Genomic DNA, 27,630 nt, shown 5'->3' on the forward strand with positions numbered 1-27,630 from the left:
ATGTGTTGTTATGCTCCACCACACCCTCACCCACAATGCACTGATGCAAGCCCCACACCCACAGCTCGTTGCTTGCACATTATCAGTCACTCAGCCATGAGAGTAACAGGACACAGGACAGTCACTAACCCACTTCGCTCTCTGTTGCAGGATAAGGTGGCACTTAAATGGAGCTAGCCGGAAAAGCACAGGATTGCCTGCCTACCTTTACCTTGGCATATTAGGATGCCGGCAATTATTGGAATGTCCATTGATAAGAACCTGGCAAGTGTCAGGGTTGAAGGTATTGCAGCTAATGGTGGACATAAGGGACTGCAGATGCTCGAATCTGGAGCAACTCAGCAGGTTGAGCAGCATCTGTGCGAGGAAAGGAATTGTCGATGTTTCTGGTCGAAACGCTGCACCACTCCTGATGGTATCCTCGGCTAATGGTATCCTCACACCTAATCCTTTTCCCATCCCGTTTATCTCTCATCCTATAGACCCTCCCCTGATTTACAAGCTGCAAGGGATGTAAACATGCAGCACTTGTTACCCAGATCCCCAGCATCCCCCATCCCCCACCCAACCTTCCCTTAATCACAACCTTACTCTTGTACATTGTTCCCTTCAGATGCCCAAGGGCAGCAAGCAGCCAGGGCAGGATGGGCGAGAGGACAGTGGTGGAAGAAGACACACAGTAAGTGTTGGGTGATTATATCATCTGCAGCTTGTGAATCAGAAAATTGTGGGATGAGGGGAAATGGGATGAGGATGAAGACACAGTCACCTGATTTCTTCAGATACTGACACCAGGACATTAGGTGAGGTGCAGAATACAAGAAGACCATGGGGCAGGTGCTCAGTGTAGTGCAGCTGGTAGATCACCTGGGTCCTGAGCAGAAGACTTAGAAGAGAACTTGGATGGGACAGAAATACAAGAAGGCAACTACGGATGTTCCCAATAATGTGTCTGAGGCATTGGGAAGCCTCCCAGAAAGCCTTCATTTAATGTCAACGGACATGGAAAATTTCCACACCAATTTGGTGTGAAGTGTGGAGCCCATCGTAGAGTCTTAGAGAAATACAGCTCAGAAACAGTCCCTCCAACCCACCGAGTCTACACTGACCATCAACCACCCACTTACACTAATCCTTCATTAGTCCCATTTTTAATTCTCCCTACATTCTCATCAACTCCCCCCAGATGCTACCACTCAACGACACACAAGGGGCCATTTATAGTGGCTAATTAACCTACCATCATGCACATGATGTGGGAGGAAGCCAGAGTACCTGGAGACCCACACTGTCATAGGGATTATGTGCAAACTCCACACAGACAGCGCCCAAGGTCAGGAATGAACCCAGGAATCTGGTACTGTGAGGCAGCAGCTCTAATAGCTCTACTTACCCCCCTGGTGAGTCAATGGTACAATTACGATGCAATGCCTGATTGCAAATGTCACAGCTTCCTAAACTACGGCTACCCAACAGGGAGAGGCTCTGAGGGGTAGGAACGCAATGGTCTTTCTAGGTTGGGGCCACTCGAAGTTGTCCTCAAAGACCACCTCCTCTTCTCTGCTGTAAATCAGCAGACTTCCACCAGCTATCCTTCTGCCACTGTTTGGGAGCATTGAGACAGGGGCACATGGAAGGCAGGCACTAAAGGATGCACAAGGGTGATTAATTTATTTTTGCATGTAGTTTGGCACAACTTCATTTGTAAGCATGGGTTAAAATGTTTATTTTGTATACGTGAGTAACAGAAGGAAGATGGGACTTTTGGGAAATTGGAATTGGTATCAGACACACATGAGATACTCACAAACAACTTGGGCAGGGTGGGGATCTCCAGCTTTCCTCAACCCTTCCTCTTCTGGTTTCTCCTCCTCCTCTTCATCCTCCTGGCAGGGTCTGTGCCCTCATGATGGCCAAGCTCCGTAGCATGCAGCAGTGCACAACGATTCTTGGCATTTAATAAGATAAGATATTTTTATTAGTCACATGTACATCGAAACACACAGTGAAATACATCCTTTTGCGTAGAGTGCTCTGGGGGCAGCCCGCAAGTGTCGCCATGTTTCCAGCACCAACATAGCATGCCCACAACTTCCTAACCCGTACGTCTTTGGAATGTGGGAGGAAACCAGAGCACCCGGAGGAAACCCACACAGACACGGGGAGAACGTACAAACTCCTTACAGACAGCGGCCGGAATTGAACCCGGGTCGCTGGCGCTGTAAAACGTTCTGCCTGTCTGCAAGACTCCTCCAGAGCAGCCTGTTATTTCAGCACACAAGTGGTCTTCTCTCCACCTCTTGTGTGGTAGCGTGGTTTCTGTTTTACATGTACAGCCAACATGTATACACACATAGTTAGAGACTCCTTTTAGTTGAGAGTTGTTAGGCCCGGAGTGCTTCATGGAGCAGAAGCTGCTGCCACTTTCAGGGAAGGGTAGACACACATTTGTTTAATTTTGGCTTCAGCAGGAGTACAGGTGAGGACAGATACAAAACTGCTGGCTTGTTTTCACCTGTTTACATGTTTGTTCAAATTCAAGTTCCACTCACAATACATCAAGGACATGGTATAACATTGAAACTTTTATAAAGAAAAAGGTTACTTACAGACATTTGAAAGCATCTCTGAATGGTAACTATATTTCAATGACTATATAATGCATGTCATGCTTTGATCATGAACATCACTCATAATGTTCCCAGTGTTAACAGATGCAAAGCTGACTTTTCATATTATACACGTGCACCCAAATTCTCACACACATTTGTACACTCAGACTCTAAGTCTGACACACTGACGTATACGTACTCTGCAGAGGAGAAAGAGAGAGCAAGGTTATATATATGATGGGGGGAGGGGAGTGATGGGGTGCAATTACAATGGGGTCAGTAACCCCTGATTGGCTGGCTGGAGTGCTACAGGATATAAAGTCTCTGGATAATGAGGGCTCTTGATTGGACTGCTGTTCTTTGTATGAGAGGCAGCTGCAGGCACAGCTCCACATTTGAATGTATATAGGGGATTGAAGGGCAGCAGCTCCATGGGCCATCTGTCTCAGCGGCCGACAGCAACAAAGACGCCAGGATGGTGCTGGTACATGTCGGATATCTTGTTCTTCCAGTTTTTGGGTCTGTGAACAACAGAGGTACTAACTTCAGGGGAAAGAAATGATCAATTGTATTCCTCTCCCTTCTTTAAACAACAACTGATGTTGCTTTCACTTTTGCTAATTATGGTGTATGTGCTGTGTTGTGAGTCTCTGGTGTAAAATCTGTGACCCACATCAGGTGCTCTTTGTGTCTCAGTTTGTGGGAAAATATTGATCTATAAATCTGAGCACATTTCTCTGTGTTTGGTTAAAAAGAGTTGAACTTTCTATATTCTATTAACTTAAATGAATTTTACTTTGTTAGTCTATTTGTCTTTCCCCAAGTTACAATATTAGCACAATTAATTTACCATTTAATGCTGAGAATGTCAGAGTTGATAATACATCTTTGCTATAAGTGCTTTATTGAATATAATGTGCTGTGTAAGTGCTGTACTATATTCTACAGATTGCCCTTTTGTTCACGACACAGAGGCACCTGTCTGACTCACAGTGCTATGCCCCTTGTGGTGTACTAATGGACCAATGCTGATCTGATATTATCTTCGTTGTTGCCATTTTCCTTCAGTCTGTTTCACTTTTTGCAAGATGAGGGAATGAATGATTACTATGCTTCCTGCACTGATTGAGACTGATGTTTATTTGTGAACCTGCTCTGGAATTGCTTCTTCTGTAGCACCTTCTCTCTCTGTGCATCTGACAGCTTGCGACACTATAATTCTGAAAATCCGTTGACTTCCCTGACCTCCTCCATCTGATGTACTGCTTTTGGTTTAAGGTTCTGAGATTTAGTTCAGGGAGCCTTGCCCGCGTTTGCAATGTTTAAACATGAACCATGACAGTGAATGCTGACAGATTATTCAACCTTGGGGGAATCAAAGGTAAAGTTGCCCTCACTCTCTTCTCATGGTCACTCATACCTCAAAGCATTCCCTGTCTCAATTTCCATGTGTTTCTTCTCTATATATTTTCTAAACTAGATTACTATCTGACTGCCTGAAATAACAGCAAAAATAGAAAATAAAAGGAAAATAAAACAGTCCTGAAAATCCCAGCAGGAATCACTTGATAATGATCAGAATCTTGCTGATTTCTTTTCCTCTTTCATTCAGGAACACTACATCCAATTACAGGCCTCCAGCTACTGCTCTGAGTGGGATGAATTAAATCAGGGTGGACCTGAGGTTTGTCCAAAGAAAATTCCTGGCAGGGAATGGAGGAAGATAAGGGGAGTAGGGATTAGCACAAGATGGTAAAGACTGAAAATGACAGAGGATGTCGGGATAAGGAATAGCACAAGCTTCCCTGTATCTGTCTTCTTCTCATTTTGGAACACTTTGAGCAACTTTAAGTAGCTGGTTAGTGACGGGGAATTTTGAGGGCAGATTGGAAATTAGACCTTGAGTTGGTTAATTATCCTCTCACTGTGGGCTGCCACGCCACTAGAATTCACTTGGGTTGGACCCACCTGCTGAAACCTTATTGTGTTGAAACATGTCAGGCTAACTCTTGAGAGGTAGAACCATGCATCGACAGGTCTTTTTTCTAATGGAGATTTTATTAAATGTTTAAAGAAACTATCTTCTTCACTGATCTGGTTCAGCATCAAGGCCTGGGCATCCAGTGGGGGCTCTGTCAGCCTTCTAACTGCTCCTTTTCATATTTGTTCAGAGGCAGAAGATGCAGAAAAACATGACCAGGCAGTGTTTACATATTATCTATCTGGTGATAATCTGATGACAATTGGTTTGTCTTCTAAAAATTTAATTGCGGCTTCAACTTATTCTGGTCCAATAACCAATGGATTTTGTGAAGAGAGAGAGATACTCAGTGCATTATACACTGGGTACCCCTGGAGTACCAGTTGACTGTAGATAGGTCAGAAGGCACAGAGGGATAAACTAAAAGCCATGAGCCTATTTCTTATTTCTTGAGTCACGGCACATTTGACGGCACTTGTCCATGCGTCAGGAGACTGTGGGTTCAAGTCCCATGCCCGATGTACAGTGAGTTCCCCATGTAGCATTTAGAATTGGGATTCTTGGTAGGGAAGTTATGCTTTCCACATGAAACCTGTTCAGAGAAGGATAGTTGCTAAACTTTCACTCAAGATCTCTCAATCCACAAATTTGGTAGAATAACAAGATAAACAGCACAAACCTCCAGTTTAACCACGTACACCTTTTCAATGATCTCCTGCAGAACTCCCATGGAAATCCTGTGCAATTGTATTAGTCCTAATAATGTTCATTCTTATCTCCACAGGTCCCCCTTTTCCAAGGTCACAGTCTTCTCAAGCCACTTCCTGCAGACAACTTCACCTCACTCATCAATATGAATTTCCTCTGCCTTATTCTGTCCAATCACAAGCAGCTCTGAGCACCCAAGTGACTTCATCGCATCAGCACACCACATCCTCATTGCCGTTGCACCAACCTTTGACAACCTTACCAAGCCCCCAGTTCCAAGATGTGCCCACCTTCTTAACTCAGCCGCTACACCAGCAATACCTCCTGCACCAGCAGTTGCTCGAGGCCCAGCAGGGAAGGCTGATGGCATTCCCCAGGTATGTGAAAGTCATTGATAATCCACGACATTGCATCTGTTGAAGTATGAAACCTGTACGAGATTCCCCTGAAGTGAATGTGGTATTGTACTCAACTATCCTCACCCAACCGTGGGATCTATGCATGAATGAACTGATCTAACCATGATCAAGTTGCAGGTCCTACAGTCAGTAACATTGACTCAGGTTAGGAAGGGTCAAACTTACTCAAGTCTTCTAATTGGGATTGGCATTAATTTCCTCAAAGGTTAAATATTCTGTAAGTATTCGCCACCTGAATTTGCACATAGGGAAGGGAATGTGTTTGAGGTTCCGGATGATACCTAGCACCTGTGAAAACACACCAATCTTTGCACCTGACTTGGAAAAACTGGGCCTGTTTGCAATACCTTCCCAGGTCAAGATGAGTGGATAATTAAAAATTTGGCATGGTGGATGTCTTTAGCCTGTGATTCACTAAGCTCATAATTTGGTGCTAAATTTACCAGTTCTCTGATAGATCCCAGTAAATTGAAATTAGAATTGCAGTAACATTTTGAGAATTTTACTCCAAATCTGCATAAAATTTGGAATGAGTCAAAGGAAAGGCCTATAGTTATATAGCACCTTTCACAATCTCAGAATGGCCTGAGCTGCTCTACAGCCATTGGCATGTGCTCAGTGTGAACTGTATGAAATTTAGTGGTCAAGTGCACACAGGAGGTTCCTATTAATGACAGTGAGATAATGACCAGATATTCTGATCGAGTGGGGTGGATCATCCGTGAAATGGGACTGCTAGCTTTTGGCACTGGGATCTGAAGTGGGAAAGTGTTCCTCTTACTGCAGTCGTTATACCCAAACTTATTTTATTAAAAAAAGTTGCCATTTGATGATTTATGAAAAGTTTAAAACCTATGGTGCTGAAATTATGCTAGGGATTACCAGATAGTGACACCTTAACAAGCTGAGTTGAAATTCATCTCTTTGCTATTTTAAAACCCATTAAAACAAAATGGTGGACAGTAAAACTGTGAGCATGTTAAGTTCTGTCATGCAATTTCAGGTTATCTGACCACGTTAAAGCTTCTTCATAAAGATTGCCCCCATTAATCTATTTAATCATGATATCACAAGTAGACTAAAGCTTGTTGACTAATTTGTGACAAACCTTCCTGACTATCTTTTGATGAGTGAGGCAGGGTCTCTGAAGTTCCCTCTGATGGTGAGGCAGGGTCTCAGTGTCTGTGAGTCCAGCCAGCTGCCTTCACTGAGACAGCCCTTATACCACACTTCACTACACTGAGTTAGGATCCAGGCTTCCAATGCAATACTGCACCAGGGGCCAAACCAGTAAAATAGTGCAGGCAGCCTGTGATTTCAGGACAATGGAATATCTGCCCCATTTTCTTTGCAAATGATTAAATTTGAGTCAGCATCAATAATTGTGAACTCACAGTAAATGTAGTTGGACTTTTGTGATTGGCTCAGGGGTTGGCCCGTTCTCCAACAACTTGTCATGTCATTTTGCAGGCGGACACAGGAAAGGGCACCTCCTTACCCTCACCGCCTCCGGCCAGCCTTTGACCTCACCAACCATTCTGTTTCACCAGTGGGAACACAGCCCAGGTACCTGACTGAAGGCATCGATTGGTAAGTGCTGAGAAATCCTTGGTGGTTTGGTTTTACTGAGGCATCAGTGACATCATACGTTAGTTCTGTCTTGGGAATAGAAGAACAAAACTTAATGCTGCATTAAGTGGTAATTACTTTTTTGCCTTTTGATCCAGTGTAAGAATTCAAATAGGGGTAGTGGTTAGTGTAACACTATTACAGCACTAGCGACCTGGGTTCAATTCCGGCCACTGTCAGTAAGGAGTTTGTACGTTCTCCCCATGACTGCGTGGGTTTCCTCCGGGTGCTCCGGTTTCCTCCCACATTCCAAAAACATACAGGTTAGGAAGTTGTAGGCATGCTATGTTGGTGCCAGAAGCGTGGTGACACTTGCAGGCTGCCCCTAGAACACTCTATGCAAAAAATGCATTTCACTGTGTGTTTCGATGTACATGTGACTAACAAAGATATCTTATCTTATCTCAACATGTATGGTAAATGGAAGGGCACTAAGGAATGTTGATGAGCAGAAGGAACCTTGAGGTCCCAGGTACATAGTTCCCTGAAATGGCAAACATAGGTCGATACGGTGGTGAAGAAGGCACATGGTACGGCACGCTTACCTTTGTAGGTAGGACATAGAATATAAATGTTGGGAGATTATGTCACAATTTTACTAAACACTGGTTAGGCCACACTTGGAGTACCGTGTGCAATTCTGGTCACCACACTATAGGAAGGAGGTGATTGTGCTGGAGAGGGTGCAGAGGAGATTTACCAGGATATTTCCAGGATTGGAGAACTTTAGTTATGGGGAGAGATTGGAGAGGCTGGGTTTGTTTTCCCTGGAGTGAAGGAGGCTGAGGGGTGATTTGATAAGAGTTATTATAAAACTATGAGAGGCAGAGATAGGGTAGATAGTCAGAATCTTTTTCCCATGGTAGGGGTATCAAAATCAAGAGGACATCAGTTTAAGATGAGAAGAAGGAGTTTTAAAGGGGACCTGAGGGGTAAGTTTTTTCACAAGAGTGGTGGAATGAGATCCAATTACTATGTTTAAGAGGCATTTGGAGTGGCACTTAAATAGGCAAGGCATAGAAGAATAAAGGTTGGTGTGGACATGGTGGGCAGAAAGGGCTATTCTGTGCTGTGGACTTATGACTGTGTGACTCTATTTTATGAAGAATACAGAACGATGTATCCTTATACAAATGCTGTTAAGTTAATCTCCAATTTGTCAGTTATTTCAACAGAACAATAAACTGCTTCCATTAGAGTACAGACAAAAATACTTTATTGTAATACATTGAGTGTTCCCCTGATAATTTTACACAGAGCAATATACAGGTTTAAAACAAGCAAAGCCATATCTTCTTTCTGTCTCCCTTTCTCACAGTATGGTCACAATGGTGCTGTAGCTCTGGTACAGGGTCAGTATCCCTCAGGACCACCATAACATGTCTCAAACTAGTACTGGAGGGAAGATTCATGTGATTTTCCATAAAGACCTAACTAATTTACTAATGCTGTCCAGGGAAAGAGTTCTGCCTTCCCTGCTGGTATTGTTTACATCATAATCCACATAACTGACTCTTAATGCTCTCTGAATTGAACTGGCAAGTCACTTAGTTGCAACAGCAAATATTATAGGGGGATTATCTTTGTAGTACAACTAGACGCAACTTGAGAACATAAGGACAAAGAACATAAAGGGTGAACAGAGAAACTCCCAGCAAAGTAGTGATTTGTAAATGCAAGGTGTAATGGAGACAAAGTAGGCAGCTCAGAATGTACAGAAAAAATCAGACATATGTAAATACAACTAGCAGTAGCCTCATGTCAAAAGATGTTCAGGCATACATACTCTATGAATGGTGTTGAAACAGCCAAGGATGAAGCAAGAGACTTAGTAGATGTCAACCCATTCATCCAATGTGGAGTAGTAAAGAATAAATCCAGTAGAGTACTGAATGATATAATGGAAGCAGCTGAGTACTGTATTCAGGTCTTGTCACAGAAATGCAAGGCACTGAAATTCAGCACTGAAAGAGAAGAGACATGAGACTGATCCATAATGTCAAGGAAAAAATACTGAAGAAACACAGACTTCAGAAGTTTATCAGGATGCAGAGGAGTCTTCTGAGAGTTGGTCATGGAGATTTAAGAGAATTAATAAGATAGATCTGGGATACTAACTATAAATTAAAGTGAGAGATTGGGACCAAGGAATACAGATTCAAAAAGCAATAAGTAAATTTAGTGCTGATGTTAGTTTACTTTTAATGAAAAGAGTGGCCAAAGTGCTTATTAGGAGAAGTACTGCAGGTTACTGCGGCAATGGGAACAGGTACAAATTTACTTTCTATAGATTTATAGATGAATGAACTATTGTAAATTGAAACCCCATTCATTTCCATATTTGTCTTAAAATCCTGACAGAAAGTGGTAAAAAAAAAGATAAAGAGCAAAAGTCCAAAGTGGTGCTTTGGAGAGAAAAAGGGAAACCCAAGAGTAATATTTCCGTGAGTGGAATGGTGGGAATGGTGCAGGTAAGGGGCTAAAAGTTGGAATAATTCTTTGGGGAGGGATGGAAAGCTCTTTGTTTTTCTGGAGCAATGGGATTATGCCAAAACATTATAAGCACCGTTATATATCCTCTCAATCACAAAGCACGAGATTACAAAGAGTTAGTGATCAGTTCAGTGAATGAAAAAAACTGTGACAGATGGATTTAAATGTGGACCCAGTAAAGAAAGTATAGCTAATGTACTAAATGGTGATAAACTGGAAACAGCGGAGAGAACAGAGGATTGGCAATGAACAAGAGCACCCACTTGATTGGCATCCCATTCCTCACCCAAACATTCATTCCCACCACCACTGGCTTCAATGTTTATCAGCTACAAAATGCACAGCAGTTACTCACCCAAACTGCTTGGGCAGCACCTCTAAAACCCACCACCTTGATCACCAAGAATACAAGGCAGCAGCAGGCAGGCGGCAACACCAGCACCTATAGGTTCCCCTCCAATTCACACACTGTCCTGACTTCGGACCATCTCACCATTCTTTCACCATCACTGGGACTGAATCCTGGAACTCCCTGCACAGCAGCTTTCCGGGGTTACCTTCATTATGATGAGAGATGTTGTAAGTTTAGTCAAAAAGGAAAAGGAAGCATATGCAAGTTCAGGAGGCTGAAATCACACATGGCCCTTAAGGCATATAAAGAGAGCAGGAAAGAACTCAAACTTTCAGTGCAGCATCCATGTACTTTGGTTCAAGTTTGTTAGTTGATTCAGACATTAGGATAAGATCTTTATTAGTCACATGTACATCGAAACACACAGTGAAATGCATCTTAGCGTAGAAAGTTCTGGGGGCAGCCTGCAGGTGTCGCCATGCTTCCGGTACCAACATAGCATGCCCACAACTTCCTAACCTGAGGGGGGGATGGGAACCGGAGGAGTAGGTCAGAGGAAGAAGGGGATGGAGAAAAGTCAGATCTAACAGGTAGAGAGGCTTTGAGGAAGGAGAAGCAGAGTACAGGCTATAAAAGTAGTAAGGCAAATGGGCTAAAGTGCATTTACTTAAATGCAAGAAGCATCAGGAATAAGGGAGATAAACTGAGAGCTTGGATAAGTACATGGGACTATGATATTGTGGCTATTACAGAGACATGGCTGACATCAGGGCAGGAATGGATATTGAATATTCCTGGTTTTCAGTGTTTTAAAAGGGATGGGGGGGAGGAGAAGAGGAGGAGGGGTGGCGATACTGGTCAGGGACACTATTACAGCTGCAGAAAGAGTGGATAATGTAGGAGGATCCTCTCTAGAGTCAATATGGGTGGAAGTTAGGAACAAGAAAGGAGCAGTTACTCTACTGGGAGTATTCTATAGCCCCCCAGTAGCAGTAGGGATACTGAGGAGCAGATTGGAGGCAGATTTTGGAAAGATGCGAAAATAACAGGGTTATTATAGTGGGAGACTTCAACTTCCCAAATATTGACTGGCACCTGCTTAGTGCCAAAGGTTTAGACGGGGCAGAGTTTGTTAAGTGTGTCCAGGACGGATTCCTGTCACAGTATGTTGACAGGCTGACTAGAGGGAATGCCATATTAGATCTAGTTTTAGGTAATGAACCTGGTCAGGTGACAGATCTCTTGGTGGGTGAGCATTTGGGGGACAGTGACCACTGCTCCATAACCTTTAGAATTGTCATGGACAGGGATAGGAGCAAAGAGGACGGGAAAATATTTAATTGGGGAAAGGTGAATTATGAGGCTATAAGGTGAGACCTTGGGAGTGTGAATTGGGATGACATTTTTGAAGGGAAATGTACTATGGAGATATGGTCGATGTTCAGGGTTCTCTTGCAGGATGTTAGGGATAAATTTGTTCCAGTGAGGCAGAGAAGAAATGGCAGGGTGAAGGAACCATGGGTGACAAGAGAGGTGGAACAACTAGTTAGGAAGAAGAAGGCAGCATACATAAGGTGTAAGCAGCAAGGATCAGACAGGTCTCGTGAGGAATATAGCGTAGCAAAGAAGGAATTTAAGAAGGGGCTGAGGAGAGCGAGAAGGGGACATGAAAAGGCTTTGGTGAGTAGGGTTAAGGAGAATCCCAAGGCTTTTTACTCGTACATGAAGAGCAGAAGGATGGCTAGAGTAAAGGTAGGTCTGATTAAAGACAAAGGTGGGAAGATGTGCCTGGAAGCTGTGGAAGTGGGTGAGGTTCTCAATGAATACTTCTCTTCAGTATTTACCAAGGAGAGGGGCCTTGATGACGTTGAGGAGTGTTGGTAAGGGTAATGTTCTAGAGTATGTAGCTATCAAGAGAGAGGATGTGTTGGAGCTGTTAGAAAATATTAAGACAGATAAGTCCCCGGGGCCTGACGGAATATTCCCCAGGCTGCTTCGTGAGGTAAGGTAGGAGATTGCTGAACCGTTGGCTAGGATCTTTGAGTCCTCATTATCAACAGGGATGGTATTGGAGGGTGGCGAATGTTGTCCCCTTATTCAAAAAAGGTAGTAGGGATAGTCCAGGGAATTACAGACCAGTGAGCCTTATGTCTGTGGTGGGTAAGCTGTTAGAAAGGATTCTAAGAGATAGGATCTATGAGCATTTGGAGAAACGTGGACTGATCAGGGACAGCCAGCATGGCTTTGTGAAAGGAAGACCTTGCCTTACATGCCTGATAGGGTTCTTTGAGGGGGTGACCAGGAGGATTGATGAGGGTAGTGCAGTGGATGTGGTCTACATGGGTTTTTGTAAGGTGTTTGACAAGGTTCTGCATGGTAGGCTTCTTCAGAAGGTTAGAGGCCAAGGGATCCAGGGAGGCTTGGCCATGTGGATTCAGAATTGGCTTGCCTGTAGAAAGCAGAGGGTTGTGGTGGAGGGAGTGCATTTGGATTGGAGGGCTGTGACTAGTGGTGTCCCACAGGGATTGGTTCTGGGATCGCTACTGCTTGTGATATTTATTAATGACTTAGATGAGGGGGTGGAAGGATGGGTTAGCAAGTTTGCAGATGACACAAAGATTGGTGGTGTTGTGGATAGTGTGGAGGGCTGTTGAAGCCTACAGAGGGATATTGATAGGATGCAGAGCTGGGCTGACAAGTGGCAGATGGAGTTCAATCCGGAGAAGTGTGAGGTGGTACACTTTGGAAGGACAAACTCCAAGGCGGAGTACAAGGTAAATGGCAGGATTCTGGGCAGTGTAGAGGAGCAGAGGGATCTGGGGGTTAATATCCACAGATCACTGAAAGTTGCCTCACAGGTGGATAGGGTAGTTAAAAAAGCTTATGGGATGTTAGCTTTCATAAGTCATAGGATCGAGTTTAAGAGCTGCGAAGTAATGATGCAGCTTTACAAAACTCTGGTTAGACCAGACTTAGAGTACTGTGTCCACTTCTGGTCGCCTCATTATAAGAAGGATGTGGAGACGTTGGAAAGGGTGCAGAGGAGATTTACCAGGATGCTGCCTGGATTAGAGAGTATGGATTATGAGGAGAGACTAAAGGAGCTAGGGCTTTACTCCTCAGAGAGAAGGAGGATGAGGGGAGACGTGATAGAGGTATACAAAATATTAAGAGGAATAGATAGATGGCACCAATGCCCAATACAAGAGGGCATGGCTTTAAGGTAATGGGTGGGAAATTCAAGGGAGATGACAAAGGGAGGTTTTTCACCCAGAGAGTGGTTGGGGCATGGAATACGCTGCCTGGGGTGGTGGTGGTGGAGGCTGATACATTCGTCAAGTTCAAGAGATTGTTAGATAAGCATATGGAGGAATTTAAGATTGAAGGATATGTGGGAGGTAGGGGTTGGATAGTCTCAGGTGTGGTTTGAAGGTCGGCACAACGTGGTGGGCCGAAGGGCCTGTATTATTCTGTGGTACTGTGTACGCCTTTGGAATGTGGGAGGAAACTGGAGCACCCGGAGGAAACCCACGCTGTCAGGGGGAGAACGTACAAACTCCTTACAGACGGCGATGGGTTGAACCCAGGTTGCTGGCTCTGTAATAGCGTTATGCTAACCGTTACATAAATTGTTCCTGGGCCTCTGGAGTTCCCATAGGAGATGCTGGTTGACTTCATGTTAGTGTAGACGCAAAATCCTATTTCCACTGGCTGGGGAGTGCAGAGTCGAATTATAAGAACCCATCCTTCCAGAAGTGAAGTAAGGAACTGCTTCTATACACAGGATGATGGAAATTTGGAGATCTCTTTTGCAATGGATCGTGAGTCAATGATTAATTTTAAGTCTGAAATTGATATATTTTTGTTAGCCAATGGTAATTAAAGATACTTAGAAGAGACAACTGCACAGAGTTAGGTTATAGGATAGCCATGATCTCATTTGAATGGTGTAACAGGCCCAAGAGGTTAAGTAGCTTATTCCTATTTTCATGTTTCTGTACTTAATGCACAATGAATGTGGAATTCACATGTGAAACAGCCTCGTGTTTAACCTGGAAAAAGTTGTTTTTCAGTATTGGAAGATTTTCAGAAGAACACAGTGATCACATGGATGAAGTTACGTGTTTTCTCATTTGCTGTTTCCTGTTGTTGAAGGGAAATCAGTGCAGAGGCTGGATTAGCCCATGCTCAATATCAGTTCCTCCCAGTGCACCGTCTACACCACTATCCAGCAGCTCCCAGGATACATCATATATCCAGAAGTATGTCTTCAACATCAGTGGTAAGTGTGTTTGCTGATCTACTTTGAGGAAAACATTGGCTTCTATTGAAAAGGAGGACGGAGTATGAAATTAGAAGTTTTGATGCAACTTAACAGGGTGCTGGTGAGACCACACCTGGAGAAGAGCATACAGTTTCAGAATCCATATTGAAGAAAAGATGTGCTTGTATTGGAGAGAAGGTTCATTTGGTTGATTCCTGGGATGAGGGGTTTGACACGCGAAGGAAGGTTAAGCAAGTTGGTTCTATACTCATTCGAGTATTGAAGAATGAAATGTGAAAATATAAGAATCTGAAAAGAACTGCCAGGATTTTAAGAGCATGTTTCCCCTAGTGAGGGTATCTAGGGCCTGGGAGGAAGAATCTCAGAATATGGGCTCACCCAGTTAAGATGGAGATGTTGCCAGGACTCAAGGGCCCGAGTTATAGCGAGAGGTTGGGCAGGCTAGGACTTTATTCCTTGGAGTGTAGGAGACTGAGGGGTGAATTTAGAGGTGTATAAAATCATGAAGGGCATAGATAGGGTAAGTGCACACAGTTTTTTCCCCAGGGAAAGGGAACCAAAAACTAGAGGGCATAGGTTTGAGGGGAAAGATTTAGAAGGGACCTGAGGAGCAATGTCTTCACACTGAGGCTGGTCCGTATATGGAACAAGCTGCCAGAGAAATTAGTTGAGGCACATACAATAATGACATTTAAGAGACATTTGGATAAGTATATGAGTAGGAGAGGTTTAGAGGGATACAAGCCAAATGTGGGCAAATGGGACTAGCTTAGGTGGGATCTTGTTGGCGTGGATGAGTTGGGCCGAAGGACCTGTTTCCATGCTGCATTACTCTATGACTCCATGAGAAGGAAGTTCTTCTCTTAGGGAGCAGTGAATCTTAGGGAGCTGTGGCGGTAGATCCATTGAATACATTCAAGGTGGAGGTTGACAGAAATTTAAGCTATAAGAGTATGGGGAGAGCAGTGGGAAAGTGGTGTTGAGGCCAAGAATGAGTCAACCATGATCTGCCTGAAAGGTGGAGCAGGTTCAAGGTACAGGCTGATCTATTCCAGCTCCTGCTTTGTTTTAATGTTCTTACGATTTTCAGCTCAGCTTTGGCTGGTTTTCCACTGTGATTATTGTTCCTGAGCTGCATGTCATCATTATGGCACCAAGTAAAAGTAACGTGAAATGCATCCATAAACAAATGCAACCTATTTACGTCAGGGCAGTTTTCCTCAAACCCTCTCTTGCCCCCTCCCTGATGGCCCTGCTGATAAGCCCAGTTTGTAACTGACTGACAAAAACTCAGCTGATGGGCTTCATTTCCAATCTGGACTGAGTCAGCTGATCTCAGTTGAGGTGGAAGTTGCTGCAGGCTGTGGCTTCAGATGCCCTCAGTTGGGGACATCAGCCAGCCTTGGGGCTACAAGAGTGAGTATGTGTTTGTGTGTGAACATGTGTATGTGAGGATGTGCATGAGATTTTTGTGAGCAGGTTTGAGCTCAACTGTGATGGCTAGCCACTCTGTCATATGGCAGAAAGCTTACACTAGACTTACTGCTTAAACTTATGGTTAAAGAGTGCTCTCCTGTAGAATGATGCACCCTTTAGGCAGTTAACTTCAGGCAAAATAAGGCAAGCAAGAGCAAACTCTGTAACCACTGCATCAGCTGAATTGGTGTAGATCAGGAAGTAGAAGGCAGCCTTCTGGTCTCTATGGCTCAGTAACTGGACAAAGTGATTGTTCACTCATCATAATTTAAAAAAAATGTTTTCCAGATTATTCATGACCTAAGGAATTATTCTTATCCACATCTTCACCTGCTTACGCTCCAAGGATTGAATGCAGGACAACAGATTCCAGCTGTCAGAGAAAGTTATGAGGTGCATTACTTATATGGATCCTGAAAGAGCCGCCTATTTATAGTGCTTGAACAACTTGTGCGATTTGTGTCGCTGTATATTCCCCTGCTTAGCGTCCAGCATGAAATTATTTGGAGCAGTTAGGACAGTGCTGAATAAATCTGGTCATAATTTGGTACTTTAACAATCTTATCATACAAAACACAGGGATAAGGAGAATGGAAAATTGAGGTGTCAATTTTGAACCACCATTGGATCAGTAAAGTAAGCTTTACTTTATTTTACCACTTCTGTATCTAGACCTAGGGGGACTTGAATACTGATAATGGAAGTGTGCTTGATTTTCCAGTCCAGATATTCCTCATACTGCTTAGTATTAAAATGACCCAAATGAAAAGGTCTCATCCAGATGATCAGCAGACTGTTCATTCACTGCAAACTTTCTGACACTTTGGTAATCATAGATGGTTCTCCAGAACAGTAAAGCACATTGCTTTTGAGTGGGATCTGTTTAATTAACTTTCAACTGGCACAGGGTCTTACTCATCAGTGTAATTCTGTTTCTAAACCACAGACAGAAGCACAGTAGGTTAACAAACCACAAATGAGACAGGAGCTTATGGGAATTCCTTTTCTAGATTATGCCTGCTGCACATTGACGTCTCCACATCTGTCTGATGTTTACTGCAGGTTGCTCCCCGACTGATGCAGGCAATAAAACTCATCTTGAGGAGACTATGGCTTTTTCACAGCAATCTTGGACCTTTCACTCAACCAGCTGCTGTAGATAGAGAGCACACTGGTGTGTTGGGAGCCAAGGAGGTTGCTGAGACTGGAGGGTTTGAGGCTGGATAGGCTGGGGCTGTTTTCCCTGGAGTGAAGGAGGCTGAAGGGTGACCTTATAGAAGTTTATAAAATCATAATGGGCCTAGATAAGGTGGATGGGCACAACCTTTCTCCCAGGGCAGGGGAGTCCAAAACTAGAGGGCATAAGTTTAAGGTGAAAGGGGAAAGATTTAAAGATGATCTGAGTGGCAAGTTTTTCACACAGAGGGTGGTAGGTATATGGAATGAGCTACCAGAAGAAGTGGTGGAGGCAGGTACAATTACAGTGTTTAAAAGACATTTGGACAGGTAAACGGATAGGAAAGCTTTCGAGAGGTATAGGCCAAATGCAGGCAAATGGGACTAGCTCAGGAAGGCACTCATGGGCAGGCAGCAGGCATGGTACTGTAGTGGTCAGCATAACGCTATTACAGTACCAGCGACCTGGGTTCAAATCCCGCCGCTGTCTGTAAGGAGTTTGTACGTTCTCCCCGTGTCTGCGTGGGTTTCCTCCGGGTGCTCCGGTTTCCTCCCCACGTTCCAAAGACAAACAGGTCAGGAAGTTGTGAGCATGCTATGCTGGCGCTGGAAGGGTGGTGACACTTGCGGGCTGCCCCCAGAACACTCTACGCAAAGATGCATTTCACTGTGTGTTTTGATGTACATGTAACCAATAAAAATCTTATCTTATGAAAGAGTTGGGCTGAAGGGCCTGTTCCCATGCCATATAATTCTATGACCCTAGGTAGAGTGTAGCCCATGTCTCCAAGATGCACCTCTCTTGGTAGTGCCAGTTAATGAAAATGTCCATCTGTGTAAGACAGGATCTAGATCAAGTGGGAAAGTAGGCAAGGGAATGGCTGATAGAATTTATCTCAGACAAGTGCAAAGTGATTCATTTTGGTAAGTTAAACTGGGCAAGCACATACACAGTGAATGGCAGGCCGCTGGGGAGTGTTGTTGAACAGCGAGACCTTGAGGTACAAGTACATAGTTCCCTGAAAGTGATGACACAGGTAGGCAGAGCGATGAAGAAGGTACATGGCATGCTTGCTCTCATCAGCCTAGCCATTGAGTTTAGGAGTTGAGACAGCAGATAACAATTGTACAGATCGCTGGTTAGGCCCCACTTGGAGCATTGTGTGTAGTTACTGGTTGCCACGCTAAGGAATCTGGAACTGGAGGTTACAGTTTCAAAATTAGGGGTAAGCCATTTAGAATTGTGATGAGGAGAAATTTCTTCAGTCAGAACTGGTGAATCTTTGGAATTCTCTACAGAGGGCTGTGGAGGCTCAGTCATTGATTAAATTCAAATCAGAGATCAAAGTATTTCTGGATTTTAAAGGAATATAGAAGGAAAATGGTGTTTGCTCTTGAGTGGTGAAACAGGCTTAAGGGGCTAAATGAGCTATTCCAGTTCCTATTTATTATGTAGGACATTGGTGAATCAGGGATTTTACAACAATTGTGGTTTTCTGGTTACCAGTACTGACACTAGTCACTTTTAAAATCCAGATTGAGTTAACTGCTTGAAATTAAATTCCCAAGCTGCCACAGTAAGAGTTGAACTCCATTCTCTGAATCAATGGCACAGATCTCTCTTTGCTAGTCTATTAACTTAACCACTAGGCTACACTAAACCACTGCATAGTTGATGCAACTAGTGGCAACGTTGAGATCTGCAAAGGTTTTGACCAATGGTGCCTACGATATATCAACAACTTTCTGCATCTCAACAATGTTGAGGTCCGTTGTTGAAGAGGTTGTCTGGCAGTATCTGAAACAGCTTTAGCTCTTTGGACCTGTTGGTTGGGTGGATGCTTCAGCTAATCACACCGAAGCCCTGTGTGACATCATTGACTGGAGATGATTTTGAGATAGAGCATGGTTGACATGGATGTCAAGGCTGACTTCAAACCTCACTGTCACAGCCTTTACTCTGCTCAGTGTGATAACAAGCACAAGATAGGGTCACCACGCAGTGTCTTGGAAGGGCTGTTTCACCCTCACTGTGGCCAAGTGTCTGATAACAGTAGTAATAGGAATTGTCATAGAGCCAGAGTCCTGGAGTATTATAGCATGGAAACAGGACTTTCAGCCCAACTTGTCCATCCCAACCAAGATGCCCACCTAAGCTAGTCCCATTTGCCCATGTTTGACCCATATCCCTCCAACCTTTGCTATCCATGTACCTGTCCAAAAATCTTTTAAATGTTGTTGTACCTGCCTCAACCACTTTGTCTGGCAGCTTGTCCCATATTCACACCACCCTCTGCATGAAGAAGTTACCCCTCAGGTCCCTTTTAAATCTTTTCCCTCTCATTTTAAACCTATGCCCTCTAATATTTGATTCCCTTTCCCTGAGAAAAAGACAGTGTGCATTCACCCTGTCTCTGCCCCTCATGATTTTATGTGCCTCTATAAGGTCATTCCTCAGTCTCCTACGCTCCAAAGAATAAAGTCCTAGCCTGTCCAATCTCTCCCTATAACTCGGGCCCTCAAGCCTACCAATGTTCTTGTAAATCTTGTAAATACACACCTCTGTTAGCTTAAGTGAGTTTATCTCGCTTTTGGTTACATACATGTTCCAGGCCACTCTAAGGGGGAAAGAAAGAAACTTCCACGACAATATGCTGTATGTCTGAACTGAGACTGGTGAAGCTTGCTCCTGAGGGATTATTTTGACTGAGTAAGAGTGTTGGAACATCTGGCAGGATTTTAACTAGTCATAAATTCATCGAGACATACAGCCATAGAGATAGGCCCTTCAGCCCGCTGAGCCTGCGTTGACCATTTACACATCCCACATTAATCCCATTCTTTATTCTCCACATGTTCTCATCTATTCCTCCCAGGTTTTAACATGAACCTCCACAATAGGGGCAATTTAAAAGGGCAAGTAACCTACCAATCTCCATGTCTTTGGGTTGTGGAAGGACAATGGAGCACCCAGAGGAAACCCGTGTAGCCGCAGGAGAATGTTCAAACGCCACAAAGACAACATCTAAGGGCAGGATTGAACCCAGGTCTCAGGTGCTATGAAGCAGAGGCTCCACTAGCTACATCCTATAGTAGAGAAGGAAAAGGACGTGTTGTTCTGTGCCTCATTTGGCTACAGACCCTTTTGATGGCAAATTTGCTTGATGTGCTAGCCACAGTGATGGACGACATAGTGCAAACTTTTCATTTAATGGCGTGCTCCAATTATTATAATTGTAAGCAGAGTCATCCTTCACCCCTCCTCGGTCCACCAATCACCTACTGGCCCCTGACCCACCCCTCCCCCTTTGCTCTTTATACTGGCTATCTTCCCTCTCCACCCTTAATCCTGATGCAGGGTTTCGACCTGAAATGTTGACAATTTCTTTCTCCCCATGGATGCTGCTTGACTCGTTGAGTTCCTCCAGCAGATTGTTTATTACAGTAGTAACAATAATATTAATCTATCATTTTTACCTTGCAATATTTTACCTGTTTCAGGAACTGTTGCAGTTAGAGGACAGACTTGGGACTGTGAACCGGGGAACCATGCAGAATATGATTGAGAGGTGCACCTTGCCACACAAGTACAGAAAGGTGAGAATGGGTGCCACTTGTGACTTCTTGCAATGCTTTCTAGTTATGATCACAGGAGATGGTGAAGGTGGGTGGGTGCTTGGGACAATCAGTTGAGTTTGAAAGGAATGAGATGTATGGCCATGAGAAAGGGATTGCATAGAATGCAATGCATTTGGGCTCCATATTGCCTGAGGTGTCAGGCTAATTTTCTGACAATGCACCTTTTTAAATGTATAATAAATATTGATTTCACCTTTTGTAATCCAAAAAGACTTTTGTGTTAAAGATCTTTTTGTAAATTCTCTACCATAATCAATTATTTTAACTTTAAGATTCCTAAATTGTAGTTAAAACGGAAAATGCTGGAAATAATTGGAAGTTAGGTCAAAATCAAAGTTGAGTTTATTGTCATATGCACAAGAACATGTGTGCACAGGTGCAATGAAAAACTTACTTGCAGCAGCAACACCGGCACATAGCATTAGAGATACAACATTCACAAGAAAAATATAAATTAAACATTAATTATTCAAAATTATACAAGGAGGAACACAACTAGAACCAAAAAATTCAAAGTCCGTTGTAGTGCAAAGTGGTCATACTGTTACTATACTGAGGTAGTGATTAGGGTTGTACAGGTTGGTTCAAGAGCCAAATGGTTGAAGTGAAGTCGTTGTTCTTGAACCTGGTGGTGTGGGACTTCAGGCTTCTGTACTTCCTGCCCAATAGTAGCTGCGAGAAGGTGGCATGGCCTGGATGGTGGGGATCTTTGATGATAGATGTCACCTTCTTGAGGAGTGCCTCATGTAGATACTTTTGATGGTGGGGAGGGATGTGCCCGTGATGTATTGGGCTGAGTCCACTACTCTCTGCAGCTTCTTACATTCCTGCACATTCAAATTGCCGTACCAGACCATGATGCAACCAGTCAGGATACATTCAATAGTACATCTGTAGAAGTTTGATTAGGAACAGCACCTTACCTTCTGCCTAGCTGCCTTACAGCCTTCCAAATTCATCATTAAAAAGCAACAATTCCAGATAATTCTAGCCTTTGTATTTCACATTTCCAACATTCACAGCTTTTTTTTAAATAGGTAATTTCAGATTTTATTCCTCTTCACTTCATTGTGTCCTTCAGACTACAGTACCTTACATTACTCACTAATGCCTTTACCATATTCTTTCACTTGCTTCCATCATTACTGTGACAAGGTGGAAGGCAGGAGAGTTTGAATAACAACCAGACTTTCCCTCTTGTTCTCTTCACCTTGCTTCCTTTCTCCACAATTTAAAATCTGTTTTATCTACTTTTTCCAGCTCTATTTCAGGTTGTCATTCTGAAACATTAACTTTGCTTCTCTCTTTGCAGATGCTGCCTGATATTCACAAGCAATCAATATCACTCATTGGTTGAGTCAACATTTTGGCTCCAAGTTATGTTCCTGAATCAATTCAGGAGCTATTGTATATGTACCATTAATGAATCTCTGACATCCATACATTTTTTTTTATTTGCAGAGAACCCAACAGGGCCTCAAAGAAGATAAAAAGGATGAAGAGGAAACTGACTTTGATGAGAAGTGTACAATTTGCCTCTGTATGCTAGAGGAGGGAGAAGATGTCAGGTATGCTAGAAAGAAGGTGCTCCACAGAGTTAACTGTGGTATCCCTCCTCTTCTTCTCTCCCTTAGGATCCAGGATGTCTTGATTCCACCACAGTTCTGAGGTGACAAATGTGAAATCCACAGATGGGACAGGCGGAACTGGACAGGGTGGGTGGATGTGTTGATTGGATTCTTGTATACTCCTTCTGCTGTCTATGTTGGCCTCCATGTGATTCCACTGAAGAGAATGAAGTACTTGGTGCTTCCATGGATGTTTCTCCATCAGTGTGAGTGGTAAGAGTTTCCACAAGTTGATGAGATGTTACATTTCTTCAAATAGGTTTTGAGCATGTTCTTGTGGTTGTAATTCTGGGATTAGACATGTGGATGGTACTGCCTCCCTATTGGGGCTGGTTGAGCTGGAACAGAGCCCCAGTGCTGGGATGTTGGCCTTGGAGAGAAGGTTGACATTAGTTTGTCTATCCTTCCAGTGAATTTGGTGGATTTTGCAGAGGAAGAGTTTCAAGTGACAGTTTCACTTGATGGTTCACTATGATGGTTTCAAGTGCCCTTTATAAGTTGTCCATGTCCCTGAAACATACAGGAGGACATGAATCACTTCTGCTCAGTATAACAAGTCGTGTGCTGGGACGTTGAATAACTTCAGTGGAAGGGTGTGCTGGCACACTGGAGGTGCTGCTGGAAATTCGATGATTCATTATTGATATCGGATCTTGTGTGCAGGTAGCTCCTGAGAAAGGGAAAGAGATCCATAGTGACCAGAGTCCCACATCAGATCTTGATTGTTGGGTGGAGTGTTATGTGGTAATGGAAGGATCTTTAGTGTAAGGCCCATCCAAGAGCACAACACAACTAGCCTCTCAATATGATCATGGTTAATCTGCACCAATCCTCAATTGCTCCTCTCTGCTACACTTCAGTGAGAATTGTTGATGGTTCATGAATCAGCCTTAAGTTTGCACATATGCAAGAGTCATCTACCTACAGTAGCTTGATGACTGATGTGTGATCTTGGTTCTGGAATGGAGGCAAATGTTGAACAACTATCCACTCGATCCTGTAAATTAACTCCACTCCAGTTGGGTCTTATTAGAGGGGAGGTGAAGTATCACAGTAAGGAAGATTGAGAAAAGGGTTGGTATGATATCACAACCTTGATTGACCCCACTGGGACAGGGTCTGTGGTAGATCAATTGGTGAGGATCATGATTTGCCTGTCATTGTGAAGCAGATGATAACAATCCTTTGTGTGGCAGCCAGATTTCAGAAGAATCCTCCATTATCCCTGCTGGTTGGCAGAGTGGAGGGATTTTCTGATGTCAAAGAAGGTCTCACACACAGTGGTTGATGCTGCTCCCTGCCCATTTGTGGATTTATTGCACAGTGAAGATCATGTCCATTTGACCTCTTGATGGGCAGAAGCTGCATCGTGACTTTGGGAGCTCTTTGATCACTGGGAAAAGGCCATTAAGAAGGATCCTTGCAATGACTTCCCCAGTGGTAGACAACAAGGAGACCCTTCGCTATCACAGTCAGGCTTCTCTCTCTTCATGGTCATGGTGTCCTGCATTCCCATGGGATAACCTCCCCTTCCTAGCTGAGAGGGGCGAGCTCATGACTTTGTTCTACAAGTACTCCTCTGCCATATTTTCGTATTCCAGCAGGGATTTCATCTGCTTCAGAGATTTGTAGTTTTTCAGCTTTTGCATGGCCTTTTTAAACTCTTGCAACAATAGGGCAGCACCAACCATAATGATAAGTAGCATGCTGTGGGATGGAGTAAAGGAAGCCAAAGAAGAAGTCAATCTTGTTCCAGTGGGCACTGTTCTTGATGAGCAACAGACAATTTGCTGGAGGAACTCAGTGGGTTGAGCAGCATTTGTGGGGTGGGGGGGCGAAGAATTGTTGAAGTTTCAGTTCAAAACCCTGCACCAATGCTGAGAGGGGAGATAGTTAGAGGAGACGATATGTGGTGAGACAGTTCTTGATGAGTTCTCCTCTGTTCTTCACTCTTAGAAGGGTGGTTGCTTGGACTGTAGGTTCCCTTATCAGCAGAGGAGAGCCCAGGCATGCTATGGTTGTCAGCTGGTTGCTGCATCTCCTTTGCTTTCTCTACCCACCATCTGTTCTCTCAGTCATGGTTTCTTGTTGGATCTTGGCTTGTAGAGCTGTTTTCTCTTCCTTGACTTGGAGTTGTGGTACCAGTCCAAGGACAGCCTGTGTATATAATGTATTAGCTCCTGGATCATCAACAATGAACATTGTTTCATTGGACTATGGATATTGTTCAAAAAAAAACAGAACCAAGCTTTGCTGGAAGGTTATATTTCTGTTGGGAAGAATCTGTGTTACTCTGTGGGTAAGGTTTCAGATTTCATTTGTTTGTACTGGGAGAAGGATTGAATCCACAGAGCGGTGCTTAAAAAGAGTGCAGGAGGTACAGCAACTAGCTGACACCATAGCTGGCATGCTTCTTCATTTAATATACCTGACAGTGTGACCTTGAGGGAGATGAGATTTTTTTTCTGCAGTGAGTTTAATGATCTGGAATGCATTCTCTGAAAGGTTGTTGGAAGCAGATTCAATAGTTGCTTCCAAAAGGGAATTTGATTTATACACAAACAGGACATAATTGAGGCTATTAGGGAAGTGCAGAGGAGTGGGACCAACGAGCTTGCAAAATCATGATGGACCGTATGGCCTCAGTTTGTCTTACGATGTTCTATGATTCTATTTGGATCTTTGGATTGGATTCCAGGATGATTTGAACAGTCTAATCTCAATCATTTGTTGCTCTTCCACTTTGGATCTTCAGAATTCCAAAATATTTGGATGTGAGGTTTCTAACCTCATCTCCTAACATGGAAGCTGATGGAGAAGGCAAGCCTGGATGTGGAATCAATAGGCATCAAAGGGAATAGAACTCCAGTGGTTGGAGTTGTACGTTACAAAAAGGAAGGTGGTTGTGACTGACGGGGGACAATCATCACTGCTGGAGTTACTCAGGGCAGTGTCCTAGGCCCAATCGTTTCCAGCTACCTCATCAATGACCTGCCTTCCATCATAAGGTTGGAACTGGGACGTTTCCTGATGATTGCACAACGTTCAATTCCATTCACAACTCCTTGGCAAGTGAAATAGTTCATGCCTGCACACAACATTCAACGATCTAGACAACATTCAGACCTGGGCTGATAAGTGGCAAATAACATTTGCACATCAGAAGAGCCAGGCAATGCTCACCTCCCACAAGAGAAAGTCGAATCACCTACTCTTGACATTCAATGGCATTACCATTGCCAAGTCCCCCATCATCAACATCCTGAGGGTCACCAATAACCAGAAACCCAACTGGACCAACCACATGAATACTGTGGCTGCAAGAGAAAGTCAGAGACCGAGTATCCTGTGGTAAATCGCCTCTTGACACCCAAGGCCTTTCCATCATCATCAGAACTATGAAGAAGTATTCTCCACTTGTCCCAAAGAGTGCAGTGCCAACAACTCTATAGAAACTCAACACCATCCAGGACAAACCAGCCCACTTGATTGGCACCCCATCTACCACCCTAATCTCTTATTCCCTATACCATTGACGCAGAGCAGCTACAGTGTATGCCATCTTCAAATTACTGCAGTTACATGCCCAGATTATTCCGATACCACTTCCCAAACCTATGGTCTCCACTATAAAGAAGGTCGAGGGCAGCAGGTGCAAAGAAACACCACAAACTGTAGGTTGCCCCTCCATACCATCGCGACGTGGAAGTATACCACTGGTCCTTAATCGTCACCTAGGTGTAAATCCTGGAACTCCCTCCTGAACAGATCTGTGGCCATATTTTTACATGAAAGAATTCCGTGGTTCAAGAAGGCAGCTCACCCTCACCTTCTCAAGGGCAATTAGGGATGGGCAATAAATGCTGGCTTTTCCAACAACACCCTGATCCTGAAAATGAATAAAGACAGAATGAATCCAAGGAGTGGTTGATAAATGTGGACTGTACTTGATGAGATCATATAATGGAAGGTTTGGAGAGGATTAATAAAGTGATCCAGACAAACTAGACCCACTGAAGAGGATTTCAGAAATGAGGAAACAAGATTTAAAAAATGGTAAATTATTAATGAGAGGAAGTTTTTGGTAAAAAATATTTGACGTAAACTGCAAAAGAACAGAAGGATACAGAACCAAATATTATGAAAGATTGTGAGATAGAGTGGAAGGACACAGCACAGAGGAAGCCAACCTATGTTTGTGCATGTGTTTGAAAGGCTTATCCACTTATGTCCACATTCTTGCTCTTTTCTTTTGGTTCTGCAAATTTCCCCTTAAAGCACCTATCCAATTCCCTTTTGGAAGTTACTGGTAAATCCAAGCTCTGTTTCAACAAGATCATAGCAACTTATGGTGTAAAATTATTCTCGTTGTTCTCTGGATTCCTTTGTCATAGAACGTAGAACAAAGAACAGTACAGCACAGGGACAGGCCCTTCAGCCCACCATTGATTTAAGATCAATTACCTTAAATCCATGGTTAATAGACCACCTTTGCATGAAACCAGCTTCGCATTTCCTCTTATTCACACTGTATAAGCTTTTCATAATCTTGAACACCTCTTAAGATATGCCATGACTTTTCCTTGTTCCCAAAACTGTAATATTCTTATAAACCATATTTCCATGACATAGAAAGAAGCCATTAAGCCCATTAGTCTAAGCAGCTCAAAGAACAATCCTATTCTCCCCACATTCTCATCAACTCTACCACCTACCTGGGGGTAACTTACAGTGGTCAATTAACCTACCAACCTCACACTTTTGGATGTGGGAGGAAAACAGAACATGGGAAGGAAATCCACTGTCACAGGGAGAACATGTTAACTCCGTACAGACAGCACTGGAAATTGAGATTGAACCCAATCGCTGGAGCTGAGAGGCAGCAGCTCTACCAGTTGCACCATTATAGGTTAATGATCTGGGAATACTGACAACTAGGATTTGGAATGAAGAGTTGGAATTTAACCAAAGTATTCCCAAATAAGTCACTGCATGTGGAGGTGACTATTGGAATACAAAGTTCACAAAATGAGAATAATATTTGGCAAGTAAGTTGCAGGTGACAGATGGCATAGTGCTAAGGAGCTAACTGATCATTTTGTGTCTTTGTTTAGGCGGCTCCCATGCATGCACCTGTTCCACCAAGTCTGCGTTGACCAGTGGCTGGCCACCAGCAAGAAGTGTCCAATCTGCCGAGTGGACATCCAAGCACAACTGTTCCCAGACAGCTGA

General features: G+C 43.6%; 1 protein-coding gene across 1 annotated transcript; it reads left to right on the plus strand.

Moving 5' to 3' along the window:
- Nucleotides 1-27,630, plus strand: rnf165a (ring finger protein 165a). Its single transcript, XM_052033892.1, is given in 10 exon segments — nucleotides 1-7; nucleotides 3,022-3,064; nucleotides 3,066-3,163; nucleotides 5,378-5,678; nucleotides 7,191-7,310; nucleotides 14,350-14,476; nucleotides 16,244-16,348; nucleotides 20,633-20,728; nucleotides 22,232-22,338; nucleotides 27,513-27,630. Coding segments are annotated over 10 exon segments (1,122 nt in total).

The sequence above is a fragment of the Pristis pectinata genome, chromosome 2 (assembly GCF_009764475.1).
Source record: "Pristis pectinata isolate sPriPec2 chromosome 2, sPriPec2.1.pri, whole genome shotgun sequence".
In the NCBI taxonomy this organism is placed as follows: domain Eukaryota; kingdom Metazoa; phylum Chordata; class Chondrichthyes; order Rhinopristiformes; family Pristidae; genus Pristis; species Pristis pectinata.